Source organism: Schistocerca gregaria, chromosome 5 (assembly GCF_023897955.1).
Source record: "Schistocerca gregaria isolate iqSchGreg1 chromosome 5, iqSchGreg1.2, whole genome shotgun sequence".
Lineage (NCBI taxonomy): Eukaryota > Metazoa > Arthropoda > Insecta > Orthoptera > Acrididae > Schistocerca > Schistocerca gregaria.
The window spans coordinates 532,172,723-532,194,009 of NC_064924.1; the positions used below are offsets into that span (position 1 = coordinate 532,172,723).

The window sequence follows — 21,287 nt, forward strand, 5'->3', positions numbered from 1 at the left end:
CTGAGTACCAAATCTCTACATATACAAGGTGCTATCCAAAATTTTCGGGACTGGTGCTGCCATCTGTTGAAAACCTTACCTTTGGACCATCACCCTCGAAGTAGTTCCTATCCGCAAGTACACACCGGTCCCTGCGCTTCTGCCACTGGTCAAACGTTTTCTGGAAGTCCTGTTCTTTGAGGGTGTTTACCACCGCTAGTGATGCTTCTTCAATTCTCTCCAGAGTGTCAAACCGACGGCTTTTCAACTTGAGTTTCAGTTTTGGGAATTGCCAAATCTGGCGAGTGCGGTGGGTAGGGTACATCGCCATCTTGTTTTTTACCAAAAAGGTCCTGGTGAGCAAGGACACGTAACAGAGTACATTGTCGTGATGCAGCAGCCAGTTCCCTTGACGCCAAAATTCAGGCCATCTTCGCTGCACTTTTTCATGGAGTTGTCGCAAAACGTCACAGTAGTATGTGGAGTTCACTGTTTGGTTGGGTGGGGCGAATTCTTTGTGCACAATTCCCTTCGTATCAAAGAAAACGATGATCATAGTCTTCACTTTGCTCTTCACCTGAGCTGCATTTTTGGATTTTGGAAAGCCCAGGCTCTTCCATTGGGACGATTGTTCCTTTGTCTCTGGGTCATAACCATAACTCCAGCTCTCATCATCGGTGATAAACCGTGACAAGAAGGTTGGAACATCAGATGTGTTGTGACAAAGGTCCATGCACACTTCAACACGCTGTGCCTTCTGATCGGCAGTCAAGATCCTTCGCAAATTTTGTGGCGACACGATGCATGCCCAATTCATCAGTCTACATTCGTTGACATGTCCCATAATCAATACCTACTTCATCCACAAGGTCTTGAATGGTTCGACGTCGATCCCCACGAACGAATTGTTGGAGTTTGGCAACAATGTCTGCTGCTGTGTGGCTAACGGGCCTTCCAGTGTGAACATCATCTTCGACATCTGTACGGCTGGCTCGGAACCAAGCACGCCACCCTAAAACACAAGCGTACAGCTCATGCTCTTTCCCCCAAACACTCGTTGAATCATTGCAAGGGTCTCTGTAGAACTTTTCCCAAGATTTACACAGAATTTGATACACACACGCTGTTCTGTTTGTGGATCCATCGTAAAATAGCCACACACCAACACAGAGTATTACGGAAATCACTGTGGACACGCAACACGTCCTCCCAGCTGAATGCTACTCCGCACACTGACTCATCAGATATGCAGCTCTCGTCACCTAGCGGTGCAAATATCTACTACTCCTACTTTCCAGATGGCAGCACCAGTCACGAAAATTTTGAATTCCACCTCGTATTGTTTGTTTAACGTTCAGAGCGCTGATAACGTCGAATGCTCAGAAACGCAGGACAGGCATATAATGTTCACATTAGTTATGTCTGTAAATGATCGCATTGTAACAGAATAAACAGTCGTTTACTTCGTTGCCCTAGATAGAATGATTTTTATGTTGTAATATGCAGGACGTGACTGAACCTTACTGTTCCAGTATTTATAGGAATGTAACCAAGCTGCATCATTGTATTAACGAGGAACAGATTTTCAATTCAACAACTGTAGCGGCTGATTGTCATGTTTTTCAGTTTTTGGAGTAACTCGTAGTATTGCAAGAGTGTACATTTAAGTATTTGTAGTCCTATTGACATGTGGACAACGGTGTTTACGAAAACAACGTTAATACAGACTACACTTCGCCAGTGTGTTGACTGCTGCATATTTCCGGAAGACCACGTTATTCAGGTGCGCTAAACGTCGTTATGCAAAATTTGCTAATGTTCGTAGCAAAAACATCATATTCCGTGACGAAAGTAAGTATTTGTAACCAATATTAAAAAACAAAAATTGAAGGGAAGGTCAGGGTCGTTGGGGTTTAAATTCAGGTTTAAGAATAAATAAAGCAAATAAGTAAATCGAATCAGAATAAGAGGAATGAGAAAATTACTACCTAAATATCGAGCCTGAGAGATTCAAATTGCCTTCTGGTCGTCCTGATTTAGACGTTCACCGTTTCTCTCAGTCGAAGCTGGTGAATGCAGGTAAGCTCGCTTCGGTTGGGCCTATGTCTCCTGTCTTCCTCTACTCTTCTCTAATAAGAACTAGTGCTAGATTTATAGTAACGTAACCTCTCTTCAAAGTTTAGAATTACATAGTACAAAAAAAATAAAAAGAAAGATTTTGTTAGTCGTGGCGTGAGATTTTAGGGGAAGTAGGGAACATAAAAGATGTAAAGATGGGACGGGAGAAATCTTGTAGCATGGAACTCTGGCTGGGAGTGAAAGAACAGTTAAGTGAATCTGCCTGTTTAGAACATGTCGTTATTTGGAAACCAAACGCGAAGCGAAGCAAAATGAGAAAATGAAGTAATTTGGATTTGGCTGCTAAAGAACTGAATTAACAAATGAAGTATGAAATTAAGGTATGTTAATAAAGGAAAGCTAAACCTACGTTATAGCATTGGTAGACTTAGAGAAAGCTTTTGGCAATGTTCACTGGAATACTCTCTACGAAATTCTGAAGGGAGCAGGGGTAAAAGCAGGGAGCAAAAGGCTATTTAAAACTTGCACAGAAACCATATGGCAGTTATAAAAGTCGAGGGGCGTGAAATGGAAGCAGTGGTTAAGAAACGAGTGAGACACGATTGTAGCCTATCCCTGATGTTATTCCATCTGTACATTGAACAAACAGTAAAGGAAACCAAAGAAAAATTTGTAGTAGTAATTAAGGCTCAGGGGAAAAAAGTAAAAACTATGTGGCTTGCCGATGACATTGTAATTCTGTTGGAAACAGCAAAGGACTTAGAAGAGCAGTTAAATGGAATCGACAATTCCCTTAAAAAAAGGATATAAGATTAACATAAACAAAAGCAAAACAAGGATAATGGAATGCAGTCGAAGTAAATCTGGTGAAGCCGAGGGAATCAGATTACGAAACGAGACACTTAAAGTAGTAGAAGAGTTTTGCTGTTTGGGCAGCAAAATAACTAAATAACTGACGATGGCCGAAGAAGAGAGGATATAAAATGTAGACTGGCAATGGCAAAAAAAAAAGCTTTTCTGAAGAAGAGAAATTTGTGAACATCGTTTCTAGATTCAAGCGTTAGGAAATCTCTTGTGAAGATATTTGTGTGGGGTATAGCCATATGCTTTCGAAATGTGGTGCTACAGAAGAATACTGAGGACTAGATTGGTCGATCGCGTAACTACTGAGGAGGTCCTGAACAGAATTAGGGAGACAAGAAATTTGTGACACAACTTGACCCAAAGAAGGGATCTGCTGGAAGGACACATACTGAGACATAAAGGGATCACCAGTTTAGTATTTGAGGGAAGTGTGTTGGGTAAAAATCATAGAGGGAGACCAAGAGATGAATAAAATAAGAAGATTCAGAAAGATGTAGGTTGCAGTAGTTATTCGGAGATGAAGAGGCTTGCACAGGATAGAGTAGGATGGAGAGCTACAGCAAACCTCACTGTGGAAACTAGACAAATTGTTTCACAATGTAACACTGCGCACATTGTTAGCTGATGTCAGAACTGTAGTGACGATGCCAGGTTTCCATTGTATGTATCGGAACTTCCGATTTGCCGCCTGAAATACCGAGTTAGCATCTTTCTGTAACAAGAGAGCTGTTAAGCTCAGAAAGAGGATTAGGTGTTAGTATTATGCTTTGGGAGTAAGTTTTTTCCAGAAAAGAAAAAATAGAAGGAAAAGACATAGTGTGAAAGTGTTATGTGCAATAATATATGTTTTATTATGGTTGTTATTATTGTTTATGTGCATTACATTTTTACCAAACCAATACAGTGTAAAGTCTTTTGTGAAGGTATTTGTCTGGAGTGTAGCTATATATGGAAGTGGAACGTGGACGTTAAACAGTTCGACAAGAAGAGAATAGAAGATTGTGAAAAACCTTGCGACAGAAGAATGCTGAAGATTAGATGGGTTAATCACGTAACTAATGAGTTAGTGCTGAATATAATTGGTGAGAGAAGAAATTCCTGGCGCAACCTGACTAGAAGACAGGATCGGTTGATAGGACACATACTCCCCCCAGGGGTTCAGCATTCATTTGCTGAGTACGGGCTTGGCGACCCCGGGGTCCTAAGCTGGGGACTGGTCAGCGCCGCCAGTCTCCTGTCACCGTAACCCCCGGACATGGTTCAGCGGCCACCGCATGGCGCGGCGGTGGAATTTTGTGTGCTGTGGGGAATGGTAATTTTGGCTTTACCGCCTGGATTGCGAGGAAGGTAAACCTCTATAAAAACCTCTCAATCTTACGGTGTGCTGCGCGCCTATAAGATGCATGGCTGTTGATGTGGAACAGTCGCAAGCGGGCAACCTCTGGGGTACCTGCCGCACCCCAGTTGTATAAGGCTTACCTAGGCATGCGGGGCTCTGTATAGGTGGACTTCTTGTTCCCTAGCTCCTCGTGGGACCGAGATGGAACCCTCGAACTTTTATTCTTCCCCTGCCAGCGGAAAGGGTGGACCGCTGGTGGGTTCTAACACCCAATCCAACATGAGGGCTCGTGTAGCCAGTCCTCCTGATTCAGTTACTCGTAACAAAATGCAAACTGCTTCGCAGAATGTGTTTCTCATAATTAAAAGAAAAGATGGGAGTTTCGAAAAAGTTTCACCATTTTATATCCAGAAGGGCCTAGAAGGTATTGCTGGCACATTAAAGTCTGTAAAGCGCTTGTGAAATGGCACCTTGTTGGTTGAAACATCTAGCTTCCAGCAAGTCCAGAACCTTCAGAAGGCACAATTTCTTGGGGAGTTTGCGATAGAGACTGAATTTCACAGCACCTTGAACTACAGCAAGGGTGTTGTGACTTGCAGAGATCTCGTTGACATTCCCCAAGACGAACTGAAGGCTGAATGGTCCCAGGAAGGAATTGTCGACGTGGAACACATTATGAAACGAGTGGATGGTGCTCTCATAAAGACTGACTCATTTATCCTTACATTTAACAGCACCAAATTGCCAGAGCATGTGAAGGCAGGTTTCCTACGTCTCAGTGTACGGCCTTATTACCCCAACCCCATGCGGTATTTTAAATGCCAACACTTTGGACACACTGCTCTCGGCTGTAGAGGGGAAGCCACTTGCGGGAATTGTGGTAAGGCCGCCCATGAGGGAGTTGGTTGCTCCTCTCCTCCCAAGTGTGTCAACTGCTCTGGGGATCGCGCTGTGTGGAGTAGGGAATACAGAGTTTTCCTTGAGGAACGGGAGATCCAGGAACTTAAAACTACAAAACGCATCCCGTATGGTGAGGCGAAGAAAATTTACAAGTCCATGCAGCCGCCCACGTTCGCTGCTTCCTTTCCTTCCATTCTCAAACAGCCAGTCTCCAAAAACCGATGCCGCTACACAAATGGAGGTGCTACTGTCAGCACTAGCACCTGTGTTTGTCAATGTACATGTACTGCTGCCGTTCCTGTGAAGCCTGCTGCCCCCCCTCCCCCCCCCCCCCCCCCGGCCTTCTTACCAGGCCGTAGTAGCTGACATCATGGAACTTCCTGCCCCTTCCTGGGTCCAGTCTTGTGCACTCTCCAGCGCTGCTACACCCCCTACTGCTTCTGAGGTGTTGGCTCCAATGCCACCTCAGGCCAGAACGTCGAAGCCAAAGACAAAGGTGAAGACTCGCCCACTAAAGGAGACTGAAGTTATACAGTCTGCTGATGTGGATGTCATTCTCTCTGACGTCTCTCTCGACTCCTCTTCTGAGGCGATGGAGGTTGATGTCAGACTGGGGCAATCGTCTCGCCCCAAAACTGAGCCTCCTCCTGTTGTGGGCTCTCCTCCCCGACAGAAAGTGAGAGTGAATGTACTCCCACCCTGATAGATGTATCCCATTACACAGTGGAACATGAATGAATTCCGGGCACATGTGGAGGAACTGAACCTCCTAGCACGGCAACGCCCCCTGTGCTTGCGTTTACAGGAAACGTATTTAAAACCATCTGATGCTCCTGTACTAAGGGGCTATACGTCATATCGCAAATATGACCTGACCAGAGAAAGGGCCAAGGCGGAGTCGCTGTGTTTGTCAATAATGACCACCACTCCTCTGCTCTCCCCCTGGATACTGACCTGCAAGCAGTTGCAGTTGAAATTCATTCACTTCGGAGGCTTACCGTTTGCTCCCTTTATTTACCCCCTCTGGGTGCAATGACCTTAGACGCTCTCACAGATCTTATCGACCAACTCCCCCGCCCATTTCTCCTCCTGGGAGACTTCAATGCTCATCATGTCTTGTCAGGTCTCACTTCTCTTTGCGCTCGAGGTCGAATTTTGGAGAGCCTCCTAACATCTCAAGTGTTGCATCCTCAACACAGGCACTCCGACTCATTTCTCTATTGCTACAGGGTCATTCTCAGCCATTGACCTATCTTTCTGCTCTCCAACCCTCACTGACTCTGTTCACTGGGAGGTCATTGACGACCTTCATTCCAGCGATCACTTCCCTATCCACATTCATCTGCTGGATGGTGTATTGCTGGAGCAGCGGCCACCATAGTGGATGACTGGCAGGGCTAACTGGCCACTGTTCACTCGGTTGGCTGTCTTTGATCGCCACAGTAGCGTACAGGAATGGGTGGATCACATCACGCTTGTGATCCATCATGTTGCTGACCTGTCCATACCACAGTCTTCTGGCGCTTTTAAGCCGCGCCTTGTGCCGTTCAGTCATCCGGGACAGGCGTGCGGCTCTTCGCCGATTTAAATGCCGCCCAACAGCGGTCAATTTTACCGCCTTTCGAATCGCGAGAGCCAAGGCACTCCGTGTCATTAAAGAGAGCAAGAAAAGGTCATGGCAGGAGTTCCTTGACTCCATCAACCGTTCCACTTGTTCCACAAAAGTATGGGAAGCCATCCGGAAGATTTCCGGTAAATCTAGCCGTTTACCAATAGCTGCTGTCCTTAACCAGGGATGCCTCCAAACGACACCCAGAGCCACTGCTCAGACGCTGGCAGAGCATTTTGCACAAAGTACTGCCACTGCAAATCAGGATCCAGCGTTTCGTCGCTATCGTGCGACTGTCGAAACAGCGACCTTGGACTTTCGGTCAAACAGTTCTGAGGCCTACAATTCCCCTTTCTCCATGTGGGAACTTGAATCGGCACTTACTGAGACTTCTGACGCTGCACCAGGTTACGACCGCATCCGGTACTCCATGCTTCGACATCTGGCAGCGGCGTGAAAGGAAATCCTCCTCGAATGTTTTAATCTCATATGGCAGACAGGAGTGTTCCCCACCTCGTGGAGGGAGGTAATCCTCATCCCTCTCCTCAAACCAGGAAAGGACCTCACATGTCCCAGTAGTTATCGTAGTATCGCCTTGACAAGCTGTGTCGGAAAGACTCTGGAACGGATGGCTAACCGGCGTCTGGTCTGGCTGTTAGAGACCAGACAGCTCCTTAGCCGCTTGCAGTGTGGATTCCGAAAAATTCGGTCCACGGTCGACAGCCTGACCCTCCTAGAGGCGGCTATTCAGCAGGCTTTTCTCCGTCAGCATCACTGTATCGGTATCTTCTTTGATATCAGTAAGGCATATGATACTACTTGGAGACACTGTATTCTTGCACAACTGCATCAATGGGGCTTTCGTGGCCGCCTCCCGATTTTCATTCGGTCTTCCCTGTCTCAGCGGTTTTTTCGGACCCGCGTTGGTAACACACTGTCTGATCGCTTTGAGCAAGAGAACGGTGTCCCCCAGGGCAGTGTTTTCAGTGTTACCCTCTTTGCCATAGCCATCAACAGTATAACGTCTACAGTGAGGAGTCCAGTACAGTGCTCCTTATTTGTGAATGACTTTGCTGTTTTCTGTTCCTCCTCCAGTGTTGCAATACTGAGCCGTCAGTTGCAGCTAACAGTGCGGCGGTTAGAGGAGTGGGCTGCAAAGACGGGTTTTCGGTTTTCTGCCGATAAGTGTGTTTGTGTTCATTTTAATCGCTCTCGTCGTCTTTTTACTTTGCCTGCCCTGGATATGGGGGATACTGTCCTACATTTTAGAGACACAGTGCGGTTTCTGGGCCTAATTTTTGACTCCAGGTTGTCATGGCTGCCACACCTACGTGACTTGAAAGCCAGAACGTTGAAGACACTGAACATCCTCAAGTGCCTCAGCCACAAGTCTTGGGGAGCGGACAGGACGCGTCTCCTTCAGCTTTTGTGCGTTCACGGCTGGACTATGGGTGCACAGTATATACGTCAGTGAGGCCATCTTATTTGCGGATCCTTGACGCTGTTCACCATGCTGGGGTTCGACTGGCCAAGGGTGCTTATCGGACCAGTCCCGTACCCAGCCTCTGGCGAACCGCCACTTACCATCCGACGGCAGCTCCTGCTGGTGCGCCAGGCTTGTAAGTTTCTTGCAGCTCCAAGCTCGCCTGCTCACCATCTTGTTGCCCACCCACCTCTGGACCGCCTTTTTTCCCGCCGCCCCCGGGTTACGTTGCCGTTTGGGATCCGTGTGCAACGTGTGCTAGAGTCGCTTGGTGTGGAGTCTGTTCAACCCCAAATCCAGGGTTTTAACCGCCTGCCCCCCTGGTTACTGAAGCGGGCCGGAGTGATTTTAGATTTATTGCAGTACAAGAGAGATTGAACTCCTGCCACCGTTTTTAATGCAGCATTTTCTGCCATTTTATCTGAGCACCACGACTATGTAGCTTTTTTACGGATGGGTCGAAACAAGGGGATTCCGTTGGTTGCTCCGTTGTTTTTCCTGATCCTGTCCTCAAGGTCCGACTGCCTCAGACTTTTACTGTCTTTGATGCAGAATTGTCTGCGGTCTTGCGGGCACTGAGCACATGAGACATTCTTCCTCTCCTAAATTTCTTGTCTGTTCCGATTCACTCAGTGCCCTTCACTCATTGCACCGTTTGCATCCGGCAGATAAAATAGTCCAGACCATCCAGGATGCCCTCCTCCGACTACAGCGACTGGGGAAGGTTGTAGCTTTCTGCTGGGTTCCGGGGCATGTCTGCATTGCTGGGAATGAAAGGGCAGATCTCGCAGCCAAGGAGGCGTGTCTCGCCCCACAAGAATCTCAGTGTGCTATCACCCTGCACGCACTCACCTCGCTGTTGAGCTCACGAGTCATGCGTCGATGGGATGATGAGTGGCTGGAAATGACTGACAATAAGCTCCGTATAGTCAAGCCCACAACGCGTGCGTGGTGTACTTCCTTTCATCCCCATAGACGGGACGAGGTTCTCTTCACTCGGCTTCGAATAGGCCACAGCCCTATGACGCATGGCTTCCTGCTCCGGCGAGAGGACCCTCCAGTGTGTGGTGCTTGTGGCGTCCAGGTCACTGTGCGCCACGTTTTATTGGATTGCGTTTTATTTTCTGACCAGCGGGCCGCGGCTGACTTGCCAGCGGACGTGCCATCTCTTTTAGGCAACACTCGGACGAATGTGGCTAAAGTTTTAAAGTTCTGTGCCATGTCAAATGTTTTTACGAAGATTTTAGGGAGAGGATTTTAATTTGCTCACTGTGTGACAAGCTCGCCCATATTTTATGTAAGTGGCCAGCCAATAACAATTTCCTGTGACATTCTTGTTGCTATGTTTCCCCTTTCCTTAGGTTTTGCCGGCCGCGGTGGTCTCGCGGTTCTAGGCGCGCAGTCCGGAACCGTGCGACTGCTACGGTCGCAGGTTCGAATCCTGCCTTGGGCATGGATGTGTGTGATGTCCCTAGGTTAGTTAGGTTTAAGTAGTTCTAAGTTCTAGGGGACTAATGACCACAGCAGTTGAGTCCCATAGTGCTCAGAGCCATTTGAACCATTTGAACCTTAGGTTTTACTTTCTTATGTAGCATTTTCCTTCTTTTCCTGCTTTCTTTGAGTGTGTGCTTTAGTTTTCTTAGGTCTGTCCACATACGTTCCTTTTAATGTGTGTCAGGGCGCTGATAACCTCGATGTTGAGCGCCCATAAGCCCCAACACACCACCACCACACCAGGGCACATACTGAGACGTCAAGGGATCACTGATTTAGTATTGGTGGGAAGTGAATATATGTGTGTGTGTGGGGGGGGGGGGTGTTAAAATCGTAGAAGGAGACCAAGAGATGAATACAGTAAGCAGCTTCAGAATGATGTGGGTTGCAGTAGTTATTTGGAGACGAATAGGCCTGCACAGCACGGAGAGCAGCATCAAACCAGTGTTCGGGCTGAAGTAGCAACAACAGCTGTAGCTACAGTTACCAAGAGAATCTAATTCAGTGGTTGGGTGACTGGCAAAAAGGAAAAAAAAGAAAATATAGAAAAGAAAGATTAAATATGGAGTAGACATTACTGAAGCAGTTATGTGCGTCAAGTATGAGGCGACTGAGAGATTGGAATGTGTTAGAAAGAGATGTAGAAGCAGAAAAACAATGAAATGCAAGGTAAGCTGAGGGGAAAATTCACCCATAGTTAGCGAGTATTGTTCGCTTTTTGTGCGAGAGCGCTGCAGTACCTTGAAGACGTTGCACCAGACGAGGTGGTGCTTGTGGTTGACGAAGAACTCCCAGGGGTTGGGCCGGTGCAGCGAGTCGTTGCCCGGCGCGTCGAGGCCGAGCGCGGAGCAGGCGTCGGACAGGTGTCGGCGCCGGCGCTCCATGCGCTGCGCCACCGACGCCATCCACGCCGGCAGCTCGGCCCTGCCGCCGGCCGCGCCGCCCCACTCCGCCTCCTGCACACCGGCCAACACCGCCTCAGTTCCGGCGTACTGTTATGCCGACACCGTAATGTGGCAGTTTTCACTGACACTGCCAAGCTCAGCAAGCAGTCGCGCGGTACCCCATGTCAAATGCTTTGCGTACTTTCCTTCGGTTTGTGCGTTCCCATTCTTTTATTTTTTGTTTTGAAATAATGAGCCTCGGAATAGTATTGATACAGTCTTGACGACTATACCTCAGAAAAGAAAAAAAAAGCAATAGGAAAATCATGTACTACAGAGTTGCCACATGGAATATAACAAGCGTACACTGCTGAGGCAGAGCCGGCCGCGGTGGCCGTGCGGTACTAGGTGCTGCAGTCCGGAAGCGCGAGACTACTACGGTCGCAGGTTTGAATCCTGCCTCGGATATGGATGTATGTGCTGTCCTTAGGTTTGTTAGTTCTAAGTTCTAGGGGACTGATGACCTAAGATGTTAAGTCCCATAGTGCTCAGAGCCATTTGAACCACTTTTTGCTGAGGCAAAACATTCTGACCATTGAAGTTAAAATCTTCTGGGTTATTAGGCCGCGTCATGTTTCTTCTAAAATGTTCGACGTTTCGACCCCTCTGCTGGGATCTTCCTCAGGATCTTTTGGTGTCCACTACTGCTAGAACACTGTCAGAGCCGAATGTCGCGTCCAGTTATAAAGGGGGAATTTTCTGGCGTTCGTGCTGGAGAAGTGACAGTATTGGTTAAAATTCATATGGATACCGTTGGTGGGCCATAATCATAGGCTAATATTCCCGCTCTGATGCAGAAGAAGGGGCGTTGGTAGCTCATCTCCTGTGGATACCATTGCCGGTCATCGTCATTGGATAGAAACGCGCTATTCCACACTATGCTGGAGAAGTGTTATTGGTTGAAATGCCTGCTACCGCTATTGGTTGGTCGTCATCAGTGGCTAGATTCTACACGGACTGAGCAAGAGAGGGGGAATGTTTACTCAAAATGTTATTGTCCGCCGAGGTGACTTGCGGCGCGTTGTTTATGCCGCTACCACACCGCGGCCGCGTATTTACTTCCTTGATGGCGGGGAGCCACGATACCGGAAGCCTATAGCCCTCCTCTCTATTGAAATTAGATGAATTCTTAGAAATTTCAACCGCTTCTCGGACCTTTCTTCTATAAATGTTTGTTTCTTTAGCCAGTACACGTACGTTATTAAAATCGATGTCAGAGCCACAGGTCTCGTGATGTTCCGCTATTGGCGATTTTGCACTTTGTTGTAGCCGCATGTGGCGTTCGTGTTCCTTAATGAGTTCTTTATCAGTTCTTCCCGTTTCGCCTATATACACTTTGCCGCAGCCACATGACACTTGATAGACGCCTGCATTGTGGAGGCAGTCAGGTGCATCCGTTTACCGTCGCAAAAAGTCTTTTATTTTGTTTTGACAAAAGAAAGATGTCTGAATACCATTTTTATTTAAAATTCTGCTTATGCGGTCAGTGACCCCAGAAACGAACGATAACCTGACGGAGTGAGAAGGCGGTTCCTCGTCTTTTTTATTAGCGGTATAAGTGTGGAATAGTGCCTTTCTATCCAATGACGATGACCGCCAATGGTATCCACAGGGCATAACCTACCAACGCCCCTTCTTCTGTATTAGCCTATGAGTATGGCCCCACAATGGTAGCCATATGAATTTTAACCAATACTGCCACTTTCCAGCAGGAACGCCAGAAAATTCCCCTTTATAAGTGGACGCGACACTCGTCTCTGACAGTGTTCTAGCAGTAGTGGACACCAAAAGATCGTGAGGAAGATCCCAGCAGAGGGGTAGAAACGTCGAACATTTTAGAAGAAACATGACGCGGCCTAATAACCCAGAAGATTTTAACTTCAGTGACAACGGCCACGAAAGCCTGCAGACTTACATACTGACCGCTGCCCGACGCGACGTTGAATGCCGCCTGGTGACGTTGCGGGCACGTGACGCGTTAACAAAAGCGTGTGAGTACAGCAGACACGGACGGGGGGATCACCATAGCGAAGGGATGGGCTGCAAATTGGCTGCAAAGGGCAGATTATTATTTCGCAGAGTCCGTGAACGAGTTGTGCGACTGGATTCGTGATTTCCTGTCAGAAAGGTCACCGTTCGTAGTAAAAGACGGAAAGTCATCGGTAAAACAGAAGTAACATCCGGCGTTCCCCAAGGAAGTGTTATGGGCCCTTTTTGTTCCTGATCTATATTAACGACATAGCAGACAATCTGAGTAGCCGTCTTAGATTGTTTGCAGATGATGCTGTCATTTACCGTCTTGTAAAGTCATCAGATGATGAAAACGACTTGCAAAATGATTTAGATAAGATATCAGTATGGTGCGAAAAGTCGCAATTGACCCTGAATAAAGAAAAGGGTGAAGTTATTCACATGAGTAGTAAAAGAAATCAGCTTAATTTCGATTACACGATAAGTCACACAAATCTAAAGGCTGTAAATTCAACTAAATACTTAGGTATTACAATTACAAATAACCTAAATTGGAACGATTACATAGATAATATTGTGGGTAGAGCAAACAAAAGACTGCGATTCATTGGAAGAACACTTAGAAGGTGCAACAGGTCTACCAAAGAGACTCCTTACGCTTGTCCGTCCTATTCTAGAGTACTGCTGTGCGGTGTGGGATTCGCATCAGGTGGAACTGACGGATGACATCGAAAAAGTACAAAGAAGGGAAGCTCGTTTTGTATTATCGTGAAATAGGCGAGATAGTGTCACAGACATGATACGTGAATTGGAGTGGCAATCATTAAAACAAAGGCGTTTTTCGTTGCGGCGGGATCTTCTCATGAAATTTCAATCACCAGTTTTCTCCTCCGATTGCGAAAACATTCTGTTGGCACCCACTTACATAGGGAGAAATGATCAACACGATAAAATAAGACAAATCAGGGTTCGCACAGAAAAATTTAAGTGCTCCTTTTTCCCGCGTGCCGTTCGAGACTGGAACGGTAGAGAGACAGCATGAAGGTGGTTCATTGAACCTTGTGCCAGGCACTTTATTGTGAATAGCAGAGTAATCACGTAGATGTAGATGTAGAGTATTTCGAAACCGGTGAAACTGGTCGAATGTTTACGTGCTACTGTCGCGAGCATCTACGGAAAGAGGTAGAAAGACAGCGAAACTATCACTAGGTGCTAAATGCTTGGACTCCACGACTCTTCACCGAACGTGGGGGTCGGAGACTTGTCTGCTCTGTAAAGTAGGAGAGATGGTGATCTGTGCCATGTCAATTCAAAGTAGTGCGCGTTATTACCTCACAGAGCAAGCTAGAAGTGTTATGGTGGAAAATAACCTTCGTGGACAGCCACGGCGGTTTGGTGTTAACTTCGTTATATTATTGACGATGACAATGACGGTGGCTACGACGACGTCGACGTGAAGGAGGAGGAGGAGGAGGAGGAGGAGGAGGATGGCGTGAAAATTATGGCAGGAGGACTTATATGCCGTACAACAGTGGCATGCAGTGGGATTCAGGTATCTGCCCCGAAGAAGAAGATGAAGAAGGCAGCGCACACAATAAATATTCCATTGATGATACGGATAAATGTGTTGCCAGGTGGAAATTTCTGCGATATTATGAAGAAAACAAAGCAACACCAACAATGCAAAACCTTCACAGGTTTTATGAAACAGATCACAACTACAAGACTAGTAAGAAAAGTCACGGAAATTTTTTTCCTGTCTATGGGGTTTAATTTGAAAAGATGCCAGAGTCAACCTAGTTATCAGGTGCGAATGAGCGGACATAGATTCAAAAAAGAGGCATTCTACATTATATTTCTACAAAAAGATGTGGCATCGGGATTAAAGCTGCCACTGATTTATTCAAGCAAAATATTGCAATGCGATTAAAGGTGAGAATCGCTGCTAGTGCGGGATCTGTGCCTGTCGACGAACCATTCCCCACACGCTTTGTGAAATGGGAAGTCATCATCGCTGAAACGTGAATGTGCGCTGTACTTTAATTGACTGATACCTAATGGAAATGATTTTCATAGACGGGCCACTGAGATGGAACAAGTATGCAACGATCATGTCAGTGTGTTTCACCAACGCTACACGTCTACGAGGACCATAGGGTAAAAGCATGATGACTGTCCCAGCTCACGCCGTAGAACGTTCTGCAGGCAGGTCTGGAAAAACGTTTTCCCAGTATTTGATGGAACGAATAGATAACTTTGTAGAATACAATCCCCTTCGATCTCACGCAATTATATTTCTGTGTCTGGAATGTAGCTGACAATTACATACCGACTGTACCAGATGCTATGAAACCACGACAGAGCAGCAAGTAGGCACATTTAGTCTTAAATGCCAGGTATTGTGCAGCAGTCGTTATATGCAAGTCAGGGAGCGTTTATTGTACCTAACAGCCATCATTTTCAAGTCACCTCCTACGAAGGACGCCAACAGTGGCGTAAACAATTGTACAGCGCTATTGGTGTTTCTAATGGGACGGACAATGCTCGTAAAGTGCTATGATAATATAGCATATAGCATAAATAATATAGCATAAAATGGTTCAAATGGCTCTGAGCACTAGTGGACAGCTGAGGACATCAGTCCCCTAGAACTTAGAGCTACTTAAACCTAACTAACCTAAGGACGTCACAGATATCCATGTCCGAGGCAGTATCCGAACCTGTGACTATAGCAGTCGCGCGGTTCCGGACTGAAGCGCCTAGAAACGCTCGGCCACCACGGTCGGCCAACATAGCATAGTCCACATGCACTGGAAGCCCATAGCACTTTTCAGTGCTATTCACAACACCTGTACTACCAATCTAAGTTAAAAATAAGAATATCTATAAGACATGAAAACGCAGTCCGGTTAAACATTCTTTCCATAGTTCTTAGAGTCACTATGCAGGTTAACTCTGTAAGTCCAAACGTTCACTTCCGTGTGTGATGAAAACTCTTGAGTTGTCATCTTATATGAGAAATATAAGCGCTGTAGAATTATTTGAATCATATCGTATAGCGTTTATACCAAATTTACAGCCACTGGCTTACAATGTGGGAAAGTGTCTCGTGTGTATATTACTTGTGTGAGAAACCTTTTGCCGTATGTTTATCTGATGCTGTGTCGTGATAGTACATAGGACGCGTAGGCTATGGTCATATCGCGACAATGTTTGTGGTACCACTTTTCTTTGCTCGTTGAAGAACACTGAGGTGACAGATGTCATGGGATAGCGAAATTCACACATACACGTGTCGGTTGTATCGCGTACACAAGATATAAAAGGGCTGTGCATTGGCGAATTCATGTGGAAAGGTTTCCGTAGTGATTATGGTCGCACGACGGGAATTAACAGACTTTGAAGGGGTAATGGCAGTTGGAACTAGACACATGAGGCATTCCATTTCATAAATCGTTACTGAATTCAATATTCAGGGGTCAACAGTGTTAAGATTGTACAGAAAATACCGAATTTCATGCATTCACTCTCACCGCGAACAACGCAGCAGGCGACGGCCTTCATTTAACGACCGAGAGGAGCGGCATTTGCGTGAAGCTGTCAATGTTAACAGATAAACAACACTGCGTGAAATAACCGCAGAAATCAATGTGGGACTAACGACGAACGTATCCGTTAGGGCAATGCTGCGAAATTTGGGGTTAATGGGCTACGGCAGCAGACGACCGATGCGAATGTGATTGCTAGTACCACATCATCTGCAGCGCCTCTCATGAGATCGTAACCCATGTTGTGTACAAGGCACTGTGAAGGCTGGTGGTGGTTTCATAATGGTGTGGGTCCTATGGTCCAGCTGAACTAATCATTCACTGAAAATGGTTATGTTCGGCTATTTGGAGACCATTTGCAGCCATTCGTGGGGTTCACGTTCCCAAACAACTATGGAATATTTATGGATCACAATCCGGCATGTCATGGGGCCACAGCAGTTTGCGATTGGGTTGAGGAACATTCTACATAACTCGAGTGAATGATTTGGCCACCAAGATCGCCCGACATGAACACCATCGAATATTTATGGGGACATAACTGAGAGGTCAGTTCGCGCACAAGATCCAGCGCTACCAACACTTCCACAATTATGGACGGCTGTAGGGGCAGCATGGCTCAATATTTTTGCACGGAGTCCATCCATGCCACGTCGAGATTCTGCACTACGCCGGGGAAAAAAAGAGCCCGCCACGATATTAGCAGATGTCCCATGACTTTTCTAACCTCAGTGTAGTTATTGTTCTGTAATCTTGGTGACATCAACTATAGTGTTCCAGGCTTAAGGGTACACAACAAAAAACAGCGAGAGGCGGCCACCACAAAGGCGCAACCACTCGCCCGTCGCCTCTCAGTTCCTAGCAGCAGCGTCTAGATGGCGCTCATAGATGTGGGCCAAATTCTGCTGGCGCACTGCGTCGTATTCGTCCACCCATACTGTAGCTAGCCGCCTAAGAGAGCGCTGCCAAGCAAGGACTACATCGCTGTTGCCTCGTACTGGCGAACATCTAAATTCTTCTGCCAACTACATAAAACGTACGGGACGATTTGAAGTGGAATGATCATATAAAATTAATTGTTGGCAAGGCGGGTGCCAGGTTGAGATTCATTGGGAGAGTCCTTAGAAAATGTAGTCCATCAACAAAGGGGGTGGCTTACAAAATACTCGTTCGATCTATGCTTGAGTATTGCTCATCCGTGTGGGATCCGTACAAGGTCGCGTAGACAGAGGAGATAAGATCCAAAGAAGAGCGGCGCGTTTTGTCACAGGGTTATTTGGTAAGCGTGATAGCGTTACTGGGATGTTTAGCAACCTCAAGTGGCAGACTCTGCAACAGAGGCGCTCTGCATCGCGATTTAGCTTGCTGTCCAGGTTTCGAGAGGGTGAGTTTCTGGGTGAGGTATCGAATATATTACTTCCCCCTACTTATACCTCCCGAGGAGATCACGAATGTAAAATTAGAGTGACTCGAGCATGCACGGAGGCTTTCCGGCAGTCGTTCTTCCCGCGAGCCATACGCGACTGGAACAGGAAAGGGAGGTGATGACAGTGACATGTAAAGTGCCCTCCGCCACACACCGTTGGGTGGGTTGCGGAGTATAAATGTAAATGTAGTTGTAAAGACAAGGTTCCCTTCACTAGTCTTCGGGCAGGAGAAAATGAAGAAACTTGTAAAGGATTTGCAACGAACACCGTAACTGAGAATTTCATCCACTAAGTTGCTCGAAGATAAACTGTAGGTAGTAAGTGGTGTCATCATAATATTCTGCACCGGCCTTGTGCAGCGACTACATGCTCAAATATATTAGCTGATCAGTCAAGAAATCCTGGTACATCAGGGAGAGAATTTTGTGTCTGGGACAGCTTGCAGCACAACCACTAAATTACAGGAAAGTGAGATAAATAACAGTCTCCTTACGTAGACATATCAAATAATCAAATTACATAAGCAGGTGTTTGTCCAAATATCAGAGCTCCTCGAGTTGCCGGTGTCTGAAAACACTGTTCGCTTATGAGCAAAGGCATCGTAATGTCTTAGCAACGTGGTTTACCGGCTTCCAGAGCTTTGCATTGTAGGATCGCAATTGGTCAGTAACAGTGGCAAGTAGCAAATGCCATTTGAATTCTAATAAAGTTTAATTTTGCTACCATGCAGTCTTTTCGCTGGCACCTACAGCCAGAGAAAGTCTTTACTTCTAACTCAGACACTGCTCGTCAAAATAGAAGGAAGAATTCAACTCAGTTGCAGCGATCCTTTCAGATAGCAAAGACGGCTTACAAAGACAGGGTACCGTAGTGGAACAGCATTTCACAGCCATTTAGTGCAGAGATTGGCAATCAACACTTTTACATCTTTGTGGCAGGTGGATGACGTAGACAGCAAGCAGCTTTGTACGTACATACATGCACGTCGTCCGTAAGAGTTTTTTTGGCGACTGGAATGTGATAGCCACGTGATGACACGATTCTCGGTTCTCAGGTTGAGTGATGTCGTTGGCAATCCTTTCGTATTTTTTTTACCACAATACTATGACCAGACGAAATTACTTTTGTCCGGCCATTAGTGTGGGTTCTTTGATTGCTCTATGAGAAGGCTTATCAAACTAGGAAATATTAGTTAAATTTGTTATATAACTGAATAAAAGATCTGCTTACTTCGACCTGCTTCTTCGCGGCAGGAGTAGCAGATAATTTACAACTGCCAAGAGCTAGGAAAGCAACACTTGATGCACTAATTAACAAACTTTTCTCTCGAGGTACAATTTTCAATTTTTATTTAATTACAAGTGCATCACAAAGTTTAACAATTCGGTGGCCCTATACTATAATGTTGACTCCTTCAGACGAGGTCACGAATTTAGCAGAGCGCTTCTGTGCCCGGTCCTACCCTGATCCCCTGTGCGAGGGCACCGCTATGCTGAGAGCGGACGCGTTGTCTTCTGGAACGTCTCCCGTATGTCGTTGCGGATTGCACCGAGCCAGCGATAACGTCTGCGGTCTCGATATGCGTTGCCGACTTTGGGGTAGCACCGCGATCTCTCGATGATACCAAACAAAAAGGTAGCCGCCGTAGTATTCTATGACGACCAAATACTGGATAAGGGTATCATTTTGGTTTTCTTTCAATATATGTTGCAGCAGGGACTGCATGTTTGACTGTCACAGACCTGAAGATTATTCTTCTCCAAGTCTCGCTAAATGACCACGTGTGCAAAGTAATGATGCCTGCTAGTAGTGGATACACACCTCATTGGGGCACATTAATTATTACCGTTTATCCTCTTTCTGACTCCATTGCTATGTTACTACTGGGTGATTCTAAAATCACTATACATTTCAGTGATATAGTAACGGAATATTTGTTTCTTGCAGGTACTACGACAGTATGCTAACCAAAGAAGAACGAATCGCTGTTGTTTCTGCTCGTCTTCGTGGAATGACTTATGAACAGGTGCGGACAGACTTTGCCCCTCGATTCCGGAAAACAGGCCCCACGAGGCTTGCTATCAATACCCTCGTCAATAAATTCCAGCGTACTGGTAGTGTTGCAGATGAAGAACGTCCAGGGAGACCGGCTATAACGCCAGACACCGTGCAAAGTGTGTAGGATGCGATCACAAGTAGCCCTTCGGCATCTGCCAGGAGACTCAGTAGGGAACTTGGTATTTCTCAAACCACTGTATGGAGAGTTCTTCGTTACAAGTTGCCCAAACGTGCGTACCAAATCCATGTCGTACATAAGCTTGAAGCGGAGGACTACGCAGCCAGACAAGCTCTGTGTCATGACCTGCTACAAGCTGCGGAAAATGATAATTTGATGCAAAATGTCTTGTTCAGTGATGAAGCTACATTTATTTCATACCTGTGACATGTGAACAGACACAACTGCAGGATATGGGCAGACGAACAACCAAGTGTGCTGCAGGAGTAGCAACGGGACACAGAAAAAGTGAACGTGTGGTTAGGGATAACGAAGTCAACAGTGTACGAGCCCTTCTTCTTCGCAGAACAAACCGTTACTGGAACCACATACCTAGATAAGTTGGAACAGTTTTTGGAGCCCAGTTGATATCTGATCGGATTAGGGATACTATTGTTTTTCAACAGGATGGTTCAAAAATGGCTCTGAGCACTATGGGACTTAACATCTGTGGTCATTAGTCCCCTAGAACTTAGAACTACTTAAACCTAACTAACCTAAGGACATCACACACATCCATGCCCGAGGCAGGATTCGAACCTGCCACCGTAGCATCAACAGGATGGTGCGCCACCCCATTTTGCCCTCGTTGTTCGGGATTCTCTGAATCAAGCATTTCCCGGCAGATGGATTGGTCGTGCCTCTCCATGGATGTGGGCACCCCGCTCTCCTGGCTTCACACCCTTAGACTTTTTTTGCATGGGGGTTTTTCAAGTATAAGGTATACCAGGTGAAGATCCGCAGCATTGAACACTTAACACAGCGGATTCGAGCCGCAACTGCTGAGGTTACACCAGATATGCTTGGGCAGGTTTTTCGGTCTAAAGTGCAGCGCTGGGATGGGGGGGGGGGGGGGGGGGGGGAGGGGGCGAGGGGTGCCTAGACATGTAAGGTGGTCACACTGAAATGTACTGAAATTATGTCCTATTGTAACATAAGTTGCTGTGCCAATATATATTGCTCAATAAAATTTGTTAAAAGTACAAAATGTATAGTGACTTTAGAATCATCCTGTATATTGGAGTAAGTCACGCTGTAAATGAAGTATGACTTTCATACTGTATCAGAGAGAATTAAAAGCATCTGTTTTGTTTTTAAATCATGTCATATTTTGCAAGACAGCCTAATTGTTTAGATTAGCGTATTTACTTGACTACAACGTAATTTAAGACACGATTGAGCCGAAATGTGTTCGATAAATCCTACATCACAACGGTAGAGTTCTTTTATCGTTGACAGAATCACAATGGTTAAATACAGATTGTGAAAGAGTCATACCAGTGTTGCTGCATCTCGCCAGACAATATACGAGGGTATTCCCAAAAGTAAGGTCTCCTATTTTTTTATAAGTACAGAACTTTGTGTGGCAGTTGGT

At 46.2% G+C, this 21,287-nt stretch overlaps 1 protein-coding gene across 7 annotated transcripts in view; it reads right to left on the bottom strand.

The window, feature by feature from the left end:
- LOC126273182 (carbohydrate sulfotransferase 11-like) overlaps nt 1-21,287 on the bottom strand; it is a 376,162-nt gene that overhangs the window by 32,459 nt on the left and 322,416 nt on the right. For all 7 annotated transcript variants that reach the window (XM_049976687.1, XM_049976684.1, XM_049976688.1 and 4 more), the window contains one exon: nt 10,488-10,703. In XM_049976687.1, the coding sequence (XP_049832644.1) occupies nt 10,488-10,703 (216 nt within the window). The remainder of the gene's footprint in view (nt 1-10,487; nt 10,704-21,287) is intronic.